The sequence below is a fragment of the Somniosus microcephalus genome, chromosome 2 (assembly GCF_052327205.1).
Source record: "Somniosus microcephalus isolate GS21.2 chromosome 2, FLI_Smic_1.0, whole genome shotgun sequence".
Taxonomy (NCBI): domain Eukaryota; kingdom Metazoa; phylum Chordata; class Chondrichthyes; order Squaliformes; family Somniosidae; genus Somniosus; species Somniosus microcephalus.
Genome location: NC_140988.1, coordinates 195,474,080 through 195,489,914, shown reverse-complemented (window position 1 = coordinate 195,489,914; position 15,835 = coordinate 195,474,080). Strand labels below are relative to the sequence as shown.

The 15,835-nt window shown below is 40.5% G+C and overlaps 1 protein-coding gene across 2 annotated transcripts in view; it reads right to left on the bottom strand.

Annotated features, from left to right (window-relative positions):
- The window catches only part of pcdh7b (protocadherin 7b), a 589,810-nt gene that overhangs the window by 52,936 nt on the left and 521,039 nt on the right, over positions 1-15,835 (bottom strand). Inside the window, exon 3 of one of the 2 annotated variants that reach the window (XM_085968270.1) lies at positions 1,558-1,648. The exons of the other annotated variant lie outside the window; for it this stretch is intronic. Within the exon in view, the coding sequence (XP_085824396.1) occupies positions 1,575-1,648 (74 nt within the window). The 3' untranslated portion in view covers positions 1,558-1,574. The remainder of the gene's footprint in view (positions 1-1,557; positions 1,649-15,835) is intronic. 2 annotated transcript variants of the gene reach the window in all.

The window sequence follows — 15,835 nt, the reverse complement described above, 5'->3', positions numbered from 1 at the left end:
TGTAGGAATTGTAATACCTTATCTGATTAATTTATATATCCTAGATTTCAGAAAGATTGAAACATATATAGTATCCTACCAAGTATACTTTAACTTTTAGAAATTTCTGAGTAGTGTTTTCTAAAAAAAACTGCAATGCCCTTTTCCTCCTCTACATTTATCCAAATACCTTGGAACAACATTTTGTTAGGAAGTATTTTCAAAACTATTTTAAGCTTGGATATAAGGCCATATTATGAAAAAATAGCTATAAGTATTGCATTAACATGGCAGCTTGCTGCTGTAAACATGCCCTCTACCACATAATACCATTAATAATGATATTATAAGATTTAAAAGCTTAATAATATAAAGTAGAATAAGATTTAAGTATAAGACAGTTATGATCGTTCTTTCCTTTATATTTTGTTTGAACAAATTGAAAATTGTAATATTTTGGTTAAATCCTGCAGTACTTTTCAAAGTTAAGGATTAATACAATGAAGATTGATTTTTGATAGCACTGAAATGAAATGTGGCCGATTTAAGACAATGACTAGGGATAACAAAAACAACCCTCGATATTGATCTGAGCATTGAATCTAATACAAAAAGAGAATGAAGAAAGATCTAAGGTAAATGCAATTTAGGATCCTATTTACAATCTGTAGAATGGCTGCATAAAGGGATTTTGGAAAATAGTTCCTTAAAATAGATATTATTTTCTGGAACAGTACATACTTTTCTAGACATTCAGAATTAGCAAAAATTGTATCAGTGATCTCTGAGCTACAAAAATCTGTAAACAGGTTAAACCATTCAACACTGAATGTCACTGGCAGCCTTCAAACTACATGTGGTTTTCAATCAACAAAATGATTTTCTAATGCTGATTATTATTTAATTCTACTATACTTCAAATTTACCACTATGTTGTGTAGGGCATTGTCACAATAAATTCAGTATTTAAAATTCAGAAATGTGTTTGCAAACCCTATAAGTTTGGGAGAGAATTTTTATTTAATTACTCTACAAGGTTTGGCAGTAGCGAATGTTGGCACATATCTGGAATACTAGGGGAAGTTGCCCAACTGTTAAGCTAATTTTCACTCTCCTACCTGGCTTGTGTCTCTCCTGGCCCTTGCTTCTACTCAATGTGCATAAGAGCCGACATCAGGTGCCCACTGTGCCTCTAAAGACAGTGCTGCTCCTACTTGATCTCACTGTTATTGTTAGTGACCGTGTACATTCTCACCCCAAATCAATGATTCCTCATCTAAACTGCTGCTTAAAAAATATTTGGAAATATTATTGAATTATGTATGTTGATCTTTCACAAATGTACCCAATACTGCAAAGTAAAGCACGCTAGCAGCTGAGAAAGGAGTTTTACTACTGAGTTTCAAAATTGAAAGTGTTTTGTGATGAAGACCTTCAACTTTTTCTCTCTATTTCTGCAGCATGCACCAGCAGTCTATAGCACCTCTGGCTATAATCTAGGTCGCCTCCAAAATGCCAGTCTACATGGTCACATGGGAAGTTTTGATGTCATTCAACCAATGAAAAGCTACTACTTACCCCAGATAACTACATTGTCACACAGCAGAGCCATTCATGTGACCCTCTGAGCATGTACCACCATTTTCTTCCAGCGGGAAACCAAGAGTTCCTACTTGGAAAGGTAAAAGAATAAGTTTGGAAGTGAAAGCCTTCAATCTTAAGCTTTATAAAAATACCAAAAAACATTGAGGGGCACTGTAACATTAACAGCACAATGTATCCCTATACAATCTTTTTCGATTTGTTTCCATAGCAATAAATGCCACTGAAGAATATGCTACTTCCATTATAATCCATTTTTTCAATCCTGGTGCACTGAGGTGATTTCATACCCCCCACTTAAGAACATTTATGTGACAAAAATTATGGAGGAGGAAAGGGGTAATGTACCAAATAGAGAGAGAAGGTGGGGAAGAAGCTCAGTGCTCTGCACTTGCAAGACATTAGTGCTGCGCCCTATAATTTGTGTCTGTAGTAACATGCAGAACTCAGAACATCAAATCTAGAGAGTAGATAAAAAAACAGAACCTTTTCCCTAGTTGTGGACCAGACACATCGCCAGAAAACCCAACATGCCCTGGTTAAATTCAGGAAATAAGTCTTGCTATCATTTTGTCCAATCACTCATTTAATACATGAAATGTCTATATAACAAAAACCCAGAATGTGTTAGCAGTCTAATCATGAAAGATGAGAATTAGCTGATATACAAGCTTTCTTCTGTGGCACACACAGTTATACCAGCAATTTTCATAATGAGGTATCTGTTAGCTAGCAAATAAAGGTAGCTTTAGTTTTAAAGCAATTTTACTCTTCTGTGTTTTACAAATGACTTCAATTACAAGCAAATCTCATAAAAGCAACCAACACCAATTTAGGTTCAGTAAGTAGTACAAGTGTATTGGAAAGGTGAAGCCCTGATAATAAATTTTACACAAAACAGTTTACCAGAACATCTTACTTATTCTTAAAGACGCACTCACTGTGCTTTGATATAATCAAAAGAACAATTATTTTATGTTGAAGCTATTGCTACGCTTTTAGCTGCATTCAAATAGGATTACATGAAGCATATATCTCTAGCATGTGGTCTACTGAAAACAAAAAGTTAGTCATTAACTGGCTGGATTTTACAGGCAGTATCTTCATCTAGGTGATTAAGCAAAGTCACTATATTAACAGCAGCAGCAATATTAATTAAGAAATAACAAATAAGAGATTGCAGTACTGCTACACGACACTTTGAAAGTGAATACAGAAATCCTCAAACAATAAATAACATCCACTACATGAATACAGACCTGAAAATAATAACCTTGGCAATACAGTTGGGGGACCAGACACTTTTGCTCGACATGAGTTTAGAAGTACAGTATACACTTACACTGATCAATATTACTACAACGCTGTCCTCATCAGCAAATTTAAATTGCAGTATTTTGTCAATGATTACCATCAGGTTCAGTGAATATAAACATAACTCTTGATGCACTAGCTGAAGAAGTCCATTACAAATGCTCACATCATTCCTAAAGAATCAGAAGTAATATATAATAACAGAAGACCTGTGCAGACTCAACACTCTCATACTGAGTCATCTGCACAGATCTAACAGTGACAAAATCCATCTGGAAGAGAGAAATGGGACAAACAATTCACTGGAAAATATAAATCATACTTAACATATTTTCCAAAGAGTTAATAATTTAATTTACCATGAAGTAACGATGACAGTGCTGTTTATAAAATAAAGTTTCTGGTACTAACATTCATACTATTTATAGTACTCTTTAAAGTCTAAATGCTATCGAATGGGTTACAATAAAGGTTTCTAACTTGAACAGCTGTTGCTTTGCTGAGACAAATACTATTTAATGCAGAAAAGCTATTACTGGGTGTAAATGAAAACAATTATTTTTCACATCTGGCATTCAAGCAATAGCTGAATTTTACACCAGTTAATGATGCACTAATCTGATATTACTGAAGGAAGTAATTTAAAATAACTTTTGCAAGTAGCCTACGTACCTTCCTGTTTTGAATACTATGGCACCAAGAAATACAATTCCACAATTTTACATTGCGGCATTACATTTATCTTAAACAGGCACAACGGCGACCAGTTTGGGACCACACATTGGTATACTATCAGGTTGTCCAGGACTCTGCATAAAATGAGTTGCCAATCTCAGACTTGCCTGTTAGGAGAAATGCCATTTGGAGATGAGGCACTGCCCCAGTAGTAAGGAGGGGATGTCATAGAGTCAGTCAATTTATTCTGTCCTCATGCATCCTTTTGCAGTTGAACAGTCAGCTGTCTGCAAACTGTTCATTTGTTCACTTTTTTAGTTGAGTATTCAGAGACCATGGGGATAATTTTGACATTGGGTGATCGTGTAAAACAGGCGATATTGATTCAGCAACCTGTTATACATCACTCCTGGCTGAATCGATATCACCTGTTTTATACTATCACCCAAAGTCAAAATTACTCCCCTAAATGTTGTCAGGAGGGGCGCTGCACCCATAGCATATCACTTAAAATGTAATTTGTTAATGCTGTAAACCATGTTTGTATGTAATTAACATGCAGCACTTGTAAAACTCAGCTGCAAACTACATCATATTACTGTATAATAATATTTTTGGAGTTAAAAATGCGATCTTGGCAGTCAGTGCTGAGATTTTTCATATGCCAAACAAAATATAAAATTGTGTTTGTTCAGTTAACTTTTCTGATAATTCTTTCAATACCGCTGGGTAATTTCACACTAATCATTATCTCCCAAGATTAGAAACATAGAAGGTAGGAGCAGAAGTAAGCCATTCGCCCCCTCGAGCCTGTTCCGCCATTTAATGAGATCATGGCTGATCATCCAAATTCAGTACCCTGTCCCTGCTTTCTCCCCATATCCCTTGATTCCTTTAGCCTTAAGAAATATATCCAACTCCTTCTTGAATATATTTAATGAATTTGCCTCAACTGCCTTATGAGGTAGAGAATTACACAGGTTCACCACTCTCTGGGTGAAGAAATTCCTCCTCATCTCAGTCCAAAATGGCTTACCCCTTATCCTTAGACTGTGACCCCTGGTTCTGGACTTGCCCGCCATCGGGAACATCCTTCCTGCATCCAGTCTGTCTAGTCCTGTTAGAATTTCATAAGTTTCAATGAGATCCCCTCTCATTCTTCTAAGCTCTAGCGAATATAAGCCTAATCGACCCAATCTCTCCTCATACATCATTCCTGCCATCCCAGGTATCAGTCTGCACTCTCTCTAAGGCAAGAACATCCTTCCTCAGATAAGGCGACCAAAACTGCACACAATACTCAAGGTGTGGTCTCACCAAGGCCCTGTACAACTGCAGCAAGACATCCTTGCTCCTGTACTCGAATCCTCTCGCTATAAAGGCCAACATACCATTTGCCTTCTTAACTGCCTGCTGCACCTGCATGATTACCTTCAGCGACTGGTGCACAAGGACACCCAGGTCTCGTTGCACTTCCCCTTTTCCCAATCTATTGCCATTCAGATAATAATCTGTCTTCCTGTTTTTGCCACCAAAGTGGATAACCTCGCATTTATCCACATTATACTGCATTTGCCATGCATCTGCCCAATCACCCAACCTGTCCAAATCATACTGGAGTTTCTCTGCATCCTCCTCACAGTACACACACACACCCAGCTTTGTGTCATCTGCAAACTTGGAGATATTACATCTAGTTCCCTCGTCTAGATTATTTATATATATTGTGAATAGCTGGGGTCCTAGCACCAATCCCTGCGGTACCCCAATAGTCACTGCCTGCCACTCAGAAAAAGACCCGTTTATTCCAACTCCTTGCTTCCTGTCTGCCAACCAGTTCTCTATCCAAGACAGTACCTTACCCCAATCCCATGTGCTTTAACTTTGCCTGCTAATCTTTATGCGGGACCTTATCGAAAGCCTTCTGAAAGTCCAAATACACCACATCCACTGGTTCTCCCTTATCTATTCTATCAGTTACATCCTCAAAAAATTACAGTAGTCAAGCATGATTTACCTTTTGTAAATCCATGTTGACTTTGTCCAATCCTGTCACTGTTTTCCAAGTGCTTTTTGCTATTACATCTTTTATAATGGACTCCAGCATTTTCCCCACTACCGATGTCAGACTTACCGGTCTATAATTCCCCGTTTTCTCTCTACCACCTTTTTTAAATAGTGCGGTTACATTAGCTATCCTCCAATCCATGGGAACTGTTCCCTTAGATGCTTGACTCCAGGTACTTTGCTTCCTAGCACATGTATAGTCTTTAGTGCAATATTTCCTCCCAGCCTTGTGAAGCATAATTGAAGCCTTCTTGAATTTGTGAAAGACTGGTATTCATGCATTTGGGATGTTAAAGGAAAACAGGGCAAATTTGAAGTTACCTTTGGCAATGCAGAGGTACAGCAATCTGATTTACAAGGTTCACAACAGTAACACAATAAGGATGGCACAGGCTAATGTGCATTTTTTCTTAAATGCTGCAGTAAAATAGGGTGACCATACGTCCCTCAATGAGGTGCTGTGTCCCCGGGCAAACAATGTCCCTGGAAGAGTCCCCAGTTCACAAAACTCGTCCCTGAAGTGTACCCCTGGGCAGTGAGTGTATCCCACCTGACCTGAGCTGTCAGTTTGCAGCTCAAAGGCTCCCCCCTCCCCTCTAATTGTCGATCTCCCATACCCCAGGATCGCACACTTTGCCGGTTTCGACCCCTCCCCCCCCCCCCCCGTCTCCTTTCCGCGACCAACGAGTTGTCTCCGAGCCCTAAATTGGCCCGCGCAGCTGGCCGGCTACGTGCCAATGAAGCCCGGTCATCTGGAGGATCCGCTGCCCGCCCCGTTAGCACCGCAGGCACAATCGGTCCAAGCAGTGCCAGCGAGTCCTTGTGGTTGGTTTCTGATCCTTGTGTTGACCCCCAGAGCTCGAGTGTTAGGAATAAACTGACAGATGACCGCTCTGACCTAATCCAGGATCAACATCTGCCATCCCACAGCTGATGCTTTCAACATCGAAATCTGGAACTGGAGATAAACTTCCAACCGGAGACTGTTAGTGAATCCAGTGAGCTCAAATCCTACCACAGCAGCTGGGGAATTAAAATTCAGTTAATTAAATAAATCTGGAATTTAAAAAAAAAGCTAGTATCAGTAATAATGACCGTGAAACTACCTGATTGTCTTAAAAACCAAACTGGTTAACTAATGTCCTTTAGGGAAGGAAACCTGCCATCCTTACTCGGTCTGGCCTATATGTGACTCCAGATCCACAGCATTTTCCTTACCGCGGCAGGTCCGGGCGGGCAATGTCGGTGGCGGGCACAACCCTGCTGCTGGCTCCATTGCGCTCTGGAAAATGAATTTACGTTGATGGGGCTTGTTAAGCCCGCCCAGCGCATTTCCCAGCCCAGTTAGAGGAAGCGAGTCTGGTGATGTCATTCATGACGCGTCATCAGCCAGTTTCCTTGAAGGGACTATGGCCACATTTCTTTTGACATTTGTGCTGTCAGTGTTCTACAACATTGAACTGCAGCAAACACTGACAATCACTGAACAGAGGTGCAGGGCTACACCCAGGTTCTCCCATGACTCCCTCCATATACTGTTGGAGGGAGTCAGAGCACGCAGGGTGGTCCTGTTCCCTTCCCATGGGTGGAAGGGACTTCCCAGGAGAACAAAACAGCTTAGTTGCACACTACACAGGATGGCACAAACAGAGATGTGGTCAGGAGGACCTGGGTGAAGTGCCGCAAACATTTCAATGATCTACATTAGATCACGAAACGTTAGTATAAAGCCACACTCTATCTCATCCTGCTGTGCCTCTGATCACATCCCCATCACTGTCTTCCCTACCCTACTCCTGCACATCCTTACTCACACCAACTTAACTTGTACCTCCACCCATCCCTCTCTATCTACATTATTACATCCCCATCTCACAAGTCACCCCTCACACTCACCCTCATCCTAATGCAATCATACCAACTATCAACATACAAAGGTAGCCACTTGGGTATTTTATCCAATGTTTATGTAAAGTTTCTATTAGTGTGCAGTCAAAAATTGAAATCTTTATTTTCAACACTTTGCGTTCTTGGACAGATTTGTGTGCACCTTTGCAAATGGCTTAGTGAGTTGCAGTGAATGGTGAGACATAACGGTACTCCCCCCCCAATGGTGGTGAGTGTGAAAGGAATGGCTTGGGCATTCTAGTGATGCTTTATGTTGTTAGTGTGAGGTGGTGCCAACCTGGCACATCATGTGACAGCCAGGGTGTACAGCATCAAGTGAAGTAAACCTGGCCATGGTGAGGGCATCCCTGGCAGCAATGTTGTCGGATGCTGATGTACACTGTCCTATGCAGCATCAGGTGATTGCAGAAAAGATTGGTGTATTTGTTGGTGCTGCTGGTGTACCTGGTACTGCTGGTGTCAGGGCTGATCTAGGTCAGATTCTGAGGACCAAGGCAGGTGAAGTAGAGATGACAGAAGCATTCTGTCAATGGTTCTGAGATAGTTCTTCCAATGAGGCGAGAGTGGAAAGTTACAGATCGCGACAAGCACCCCGCAGCAGGCGGTCAGAGGGGGCAGGTGCTGGCAGGCAGCCCAAAAAAAAAGGCCGCCAGGCACCTGCCCTTTAATTATCGCCGCCCCAGTCGCAAAAACACCCCCCTGACCCTGTTGGACATAGCGTCTGGCGGTAGGTCAGGGGGCGCGAGCCAAGTTTGCGGCCGAGGCGCAAGCGGGGCGCTGTGCATGGTGATGACATCATCGGGTGTTACCGGCTACCGTTGCCGCTAACCTCCTGCTGAATTTTTCGGGCAGTGTTAGCGGTGCCGCACACAGGCCCTAGTTGCTTTGTGCACCGTTAGAGCCCCCTCGGAGTACAAACGGGAGGCGCAAAGCAACCAAATTTTTCCCCCATAGTGTATATGTGCAACTGTTAAAATATAGGCTGCTAAAAAATGTTGCCTTGCTGTGCTGAGCAATCTACATTTCCATCCTGGCTACTTTGCTGTGCTCCCACCCTGTGTGTCCCCTAATTAGAAAATATGGTCACCCTACAGTAAAATTAACTGCTCTGTCAGCCCAACACATTTCATGTTAGCATTTAAATCAAGTAATCCCTCACACTTCGACATCCATAACTTACTCAGCCTTCATCAGCTAGGTTCTGTATTTGTTTCATTTCTGTATAAATTCTAACACAAAGTAAAGGAGCTGTGCCTCTGTTGTGCACATGCTTGGCATTAGTTCTTCAAGTCACAGTTCACATCCCACATCTGCCCCATGTGCTAAAAAAGTGGAACAAAAAATATATTTGTAAAAAATGGCATTCTCCCTAGCTTTTACCTACATAGGCCAGACTATTCTCTGAGCAAACTAAAGCTGTTATGTTGTGTCAAATGCATTTTTGGAGTAGAAATCTATGCACACAAAGTGGGAAATGCAAATTTAACTCAGTCCTATAAGAAAGAATTTCACAGCTAGTCAGCTCCACAGTTGCTGCCCTTACGAGGTGTCTTATCGACTATGCCTGTCACATTGTCTGATATCCTGAAATAGTAATGACCATTTTTCCCCATCTCATCTATAATATCTCGGACACTTTGGAGATTGCTTCCTTTCACTACTAGTATTGTTCATTCTAATTACATAAGGTGTTTTCCAAATGTCATCATATGCTATTTGTCTCATAATGATATTGCACTGCTCATACAAGAGGCTATACACTGCCTAATAGACCTTACATGAAGGATAGTTTTATCACAGCTCCTTGCCACTGTCATGTAGTTGTTCAATAACTATAGCAACACAAGTGTACCTCAAGGTAAAATCGAGGTAAGGACTGGTGGGACAAAGGCACTCTGTTTACTTTGGGGAAGGCATGCAAATTGGATTTCCAGCTTGGTTGCCAAAATTTTGATGGAGACAATTGCTTCAGTTGCTATAGAATTATCCCAAACCGCCTGCTTCTTATACAACACCAAATACATATTTAATGTTTTTAAATGAGTTAAGCAAATGTGCCAAATCGCCCCTCTGATGATACTGTGTGGTATGTGATCAAATATCTAACGCACTCGATAATTCAATTTATTTGTCTGATTACAAACTTAAGTGGGATCATTTTCAACTTTGCCGTCTGGATGGTAACCTGGCAGAGCGGATTGATCACGCGTTATAGAACCCGGATATTTGTTCCATTGAAATCAAAGGTATGAAAATCAAGCAGGTTCTACAAAAGGCTGCCGATCCTCTCCTTCGTATTACTGCCCATACGGCAGAGTTGAAACTTAACCCCAGGGTGTTTGCACTTATTTTCCTTTGAATGGTTATGAATTGTTGCTATGATCAAAAAACTGACCGAGACCAAAGCATAAATACAATACTGAAGAAGTCAATATTGTATTTTCCGATATGAGTTCTACTCTATACCACTGGCAGACAATAAGCTCTCACTGGAAAGAAAATAATGTGTAATGAAGTACATTATTTAGCGATCTGTGTCATTCTGGAAAAGTTCAGATGAAATGTCAGGAATACAATTATTTGATTACTAACATGTGAAATGTATTAATAAAAGTGCAAAATTAGTTGTTCCAAAATATTCACTTTAATACATAATAGTAAATGCAAGCAAACACAATGCATTCTTTCCTTTTCAATAGTATTATCATCTACACATCTAACAAATCAATAGGCTATCTAAATTACAAACACCAAACCTAGACATGAGATTCAAATCCTGAGCAGGGTGGCACCTGAAAATCTATTTGCAAGTACAAACATAAGTAGCAAGGAATTTCCCTTATTGCCAATGTGTAGTTACAAGCATTTGTGCAGATCTCCTCTATACAATATTGCTAATGAAATGTCCAATGACAATCTGTTGGAAGAACATATGGGTGAAATTGGTCTATGGCGGTAGTGCAAAACAAGTGCAGTGAATCTGCAGCCCGTGTTATAACTCAGCCGGTTTTCGTTTCCACTGAAGGCAATGGAATAGAAAATTGAGCGGGGTGTAAAACGGGCTGTCAATTTGTTTTCACCCATTTTGTGCTACTGCTAAAGACCAATCTCATGCCGCATGTATCCTCTGTAATTTCCCCATCATTCTTTGTGTGAAGAATTTCCTGATATCAGTCCTAAATTTGCCTTTTATTACTTTGAAGCAGTGTCCGTTATCCAACTCTTAGAATTTATTTTAAAATAATTTTCCCGATTGAACTTTTCTATACCATTTACTATCTTAGCTGGCTCTATAAGGTTACCTCTTTTCAAGGTTGAAAAGCCTAAGCTTCTTCAGTCTTTCTTCATAATTCAGATCTCGAACACTAGGGCTCAGCCTTGTGGCTCTTTGTACTTCCAGTGCTTGAATGTTTCCCTTGTATCTCGATGACACGAACTGGACATGGTATTCAAGGTGTGGTCTGACCAGAGCACTATTTAATTTGATCATGACTTCCTCTGACTTATATTCTACTGTTTTGATTATGGACTTCAAAGTTTTATTGGCTTGGTTGATTACAGCTCTGCATTAGCTGGACATGTTGAACATCTAATAAGACACTTTCAACGTCATCCTCAGCTCGGTCTCTCTCAACTTCATCCTCAGCTCGGTCTCTCTCAACTTCATCCTCAGCTCGGTCTCTCTCAACTTCATCCTCAGCTCGGTCTCTCTGAACTTCATCCTCAGCTAGGCCTCTCTCAACTTCATCCTCAGCTCGGTCTCTCTCAACGTCATCCTCAGCTCGGTCTCTCTCAACTTCATCCTCAGCTCGGTCTCTCTCAACTTCATCCTCAGCTCGGTCTCTCTCAACTTCATCCTCAGCTCGGTCTCTCTCAACTTCATCCTCAGCTCGGTCTCTCTCAACGTCATCCTCAGCTCGGTCTCTCTCAACTTCATCCTCAGCTCGGTCTCTCTCAACTTCATCCTCAGCTCGGTCTCTCTCAACGTCATCCTCAGCTCGGTCTCTCTCAACTTCATCCTCAGCTCGGTCTCTCTCAACTTCATCCTCAGCTAGGTCTCTCTCAACTTCATCCTCAGCTCGGCCTCTCTCAACTTCATCCTCAGCTCGGTCTCTCTCAACTTCATCCTCAGCTCGGTCTCTCTCGACTTCATCCTCAGCTCGGTCTCTCTCGACTTCATCCTCAGCTCGGTCTCTCTCAACTTCATCCTCAGCTCGGTCTCTCTCAACTTCATCCTCAGCTCGGTCTCTCTCAACTTCATCCTCAGCTCGGTCTCTCTCGACTTCATCCTCAGCTCGGTCTCTCTCGACTTCATCCTCAGCTAGGTCTCTCTCAACTTCATCCTCAGCTCGGTCTCTCTCGACTTCATCCTCAGCTAGGTCTCTCTCAACTTCATCCTCAGCTCGGTCTCTCTCAACTTCATCCTCAGCTAGGTCTCTCTCAACTTCATCCTCAGCTCGGTCTCTCTCAACTTCATCCTCAGCTCGGTCTCTCTCAACTTCATCCTCAGCTCGGTCTCTCTCAACTTCATCCTCAGCTCGGTCTCTCTCAACGTTATCCTCAGCTCGGTCTCGCTCAACGTCATCCTCAGCTCGGTCTCTCTCAACTTCATCCTCAGCTCGGTCTCTCTCAACGTCATCCTCAGCTCGGTCTCTTTCAACTTCCTCCTCAGCTCGGTCTCTCTCGACTTCATCCTCAGCTCGGTCTCTCTCGACTTCATCCTCAGCTCGGTCTCTTTCAACTTCCTCCTCAGCTATTTCAACACCTTTCACAGATTATGCAAGTCACCCATTTTTTCTTCCAATATGCAGTACTTTACACTTGTCTGCATTAAATTCCATCTGCCATTATTCTGCTCATTTACATATTTTGTCCAACTCATTCTGAAATTGCTGAGCCATCTCTGACAATTCCACTGCCCTCCTAGTTTGATATCATCTGAACATTTGACCAATTTGCATTGGGATTCTGAGTTCAAGTAACTGATGTAAATTAAAAACATTATTGTTCCCAACACCAATCCCTGTTCTTCCCCCTCAGCATTCCCCCTCAGCCCGACAAACAAATATTTGTTTTCTACTCTTCTGCCAGTTTCTTATTCATTTCTAAGAAGTACCTTGCACCCCCCACAGCTCTCAGATGAACTAATTGTCTTTCATGTGGAGATTTCAGAATGCTTTTTGGAAGTCTAGGTACAATTTACCACAGTCCACTTGTGATGTCACTTCAAAGAATTTAAGGAGGTTGGTCAGGAAGGCTTATCTCCCTGTGAACCATGTTACTGTTGTTTATGTTATTAATGTACTGACTATCTTCAAATCTACTCCTAATAATTAATTCCATTATTTTGCATTGGATTTAAGTAGGACTCATAGATCTATAGTTTCCAATGTCTAATTTTTTACCCTTTTTGATTATGGGCACCACGGTAGCTGGTGGAGTTGACTATATTAAATTATGAGGTAAATGTAGTTTATATTAATAACCATACATATTACCAACTTGGTACCTTACTGTATAGTAACATTGCTGTTATTACTATTTATGAAGTCTAAAGATATGTGTGCCACCAAGACAATTTGCAAACAATTAATTTATTTGCTCCAATTTATTTGTAATATATAAGTGTCTTTACTCTGGAATACTTGTCGATTGTCTACCTTCATACTAAGCAAGTTATATTGCTGCAATGCGACAGCCATTGTAAATTTAAATATGGGCCAGTAACATCTGAGCAAATTATTTAGTTTCTGGGAAGGTAACTCTAATGAAAAGTAAATTCAGTGTGCAGAATTTGTTCTCACTTGTACCAAACATTTTTTTCAAGCCAAGTTCTACCCTTGAAGGTCAATGTTCAAGAGCTAAACTGAGTAGCATTTCTTGAAAGAGAATATCCTTCATTGATAGGATACTGGTGGAATTATTCAATCAGGATCAATGTTTTTATATTTTTCAACTATTTTTTTTTGTGCTCACCACTAGACATTGGCCACAGGAAAATTTCCATTGTAGGTAGCAAGTGTCAGCAGCTCAGCTCTGTCCAACAACATGCCTCAGCCCTAACCTCAAAAGAGCATCCCTAATTCACCATTTCCTTCACCAACTGCTAAATGATTTGGGCCAAGTATAAAATAGAGTTACCAAATTCATTAGACATAGAACCCTTACAGCTAGCAAACAGAGGAACGTTTTCATCAGTCGGGATCAGATTTGTATCTAGGAGCTAGAGGTGAAAAGGCACCATCTAAACACCCAGTCCCCCACCATTGATAGTATTTCTAATGCAATCCCCGTTGATGTTTGCTATTTAACACTGATGGAAAACAAAAAAAAAACTTCAATCTTACATAATATATTGAAGTGAATGGATCCAAATGGATATCCTCCATTGGACTCCTCTAACCTGGTAAGAGAAACATGTCCCATTCCTTGAAATCTGAGTTAAATGGACACACAACTGAACTGCTAGAAGAGAACGACTTTTGAAAATTCAGAGTAGAACAGATGAAATTACACTGAAAGTACTTTACATACAGCTGATATACCCTTTAACAGCGACCCTTAAAATATCCCTTTTCTATCTTAGCTTTTTCAGAAATTTCAAGTTGCTGTAATAAATAAATTCAAAATGAATAAAAACATATTTATATGGTTGTAGTAATGCTCAATGACATTTGAAAGCATTTTAACAGCAAAGTACAACTTAAACAGAATGAATTTATAATAAAGGAACATTTGACTTTCAGATCATAGTTTAGGAAGCCTGTAACAGTGGAGGAATGGCACAGTTCTTCGGGGACTCTTCTCAACTGCTGTTGGGATACAAACAGAGCAGTCTTAATCAGCATCTGCAAAGGGAATCCCCATACCTTAACTGTGCGGTCCCAAGCTGAGATCTTCATTTATTGCATACAGGAGATCTCCCAGTAGTATTTACTCCCACCGGTTTAAGTGGCACATAAACCTGCATGCTGATAATTAGATTGTTCTGTTTGCGAACACTTCAAAAACATTTTCAGGGAATCCAAATACTGTACTTGGTTTCCTATTTGTAGCCCTGTACTAACAGCTCCATGTGCAAAATATGTTGCTATGATACCAGTAAAGATTCAATAGGTTATTTTAAGGCATTAGCTAGGTCATGTGGCTTTGCTGATTTTTCTGGGCTTTGAACAAAAATGTTAGCTTTGATGCATTGTTAGTTAATTTTTACTTCTCCTCACTCTAGTCCTCTGTTTCTACTTCCTCCAGTTAATATTGTTTCTTTCGCCTCCTTTTCTTGCCCACTTCCAGTTCTAAATTTACTCTGTCCATTCCTAACAGTGGCCAAAGCTTCAAACCTTCGGTTTTCCTCATGATTGAAACTTCAAAACGAAAACCAAAAAACTGGCTAGGTTACATCCTTATTTTTTGTCCAGGTATTCTATGGAGCACCATATGGTCAGCACTCTGCCAAGCACATTCAGATCTTTGTTACTGTAAATACACTTCACAAACAAAGCAACCTTGCCTCTTTCATATATTATACAAGAGTTAAAGCTGCAGCTAAACCTGGCATTATGTTGCAGTAATATTTTGTTACTTTGGCTTTCTGCATTTAACGTGTTATTTAAGCTGTGAAATAGAGCGGATCGTTAAGCTAAGCTGTATTTATGACTGTCAATCACTCGTGATTCTGTGACATTCAATTGCAGTCAATTTTGTGTGAGTGTATATATTATATATATATTCACAGCATTTCATTTAGCTCAACTGTCTATATATGAATGCCTTGTTTCTATTTAAATGTGCATTAATTGATCAGTGCAATGCCACATTAACTCTACCAGCTGCCAAAAGGTAGCCATAGCATTCCAAATACAAGCTACAACTTATGTAAACTCATTATTCAACTTCTATTTGTATTTTAACATGTAATCATAATTATTAAACAGTTTCTTAATAAATGTAAATCAGAATTTTATAACATTAACTTTTCTTTATAATTCAACAACTATTACACATGAAAACGTCAAGAAAACATAACAAGCCTCGGTTTTAACTTGGGCAGGATTGGTGTTTGTGTGTGGTGGGGGTGTGGGGAGTGGCAGGGTGAGTGACAAGCTTGCATGCTGAGGCTCAGAGAGAATTTAGCTCCTGGGCCTTAATTACATATGCAAGACTGGCTCCTGCCTGAACCAGGCAGGAGTCGCTGTCCTGGTTCTTCAGGCAAGTGCTGCTGCTCCCCTTCCTCCAACTGTTTGTCCATCCAAAGGAATGCAACAAAAGCATGATAAGCAGTAAGTTCTCA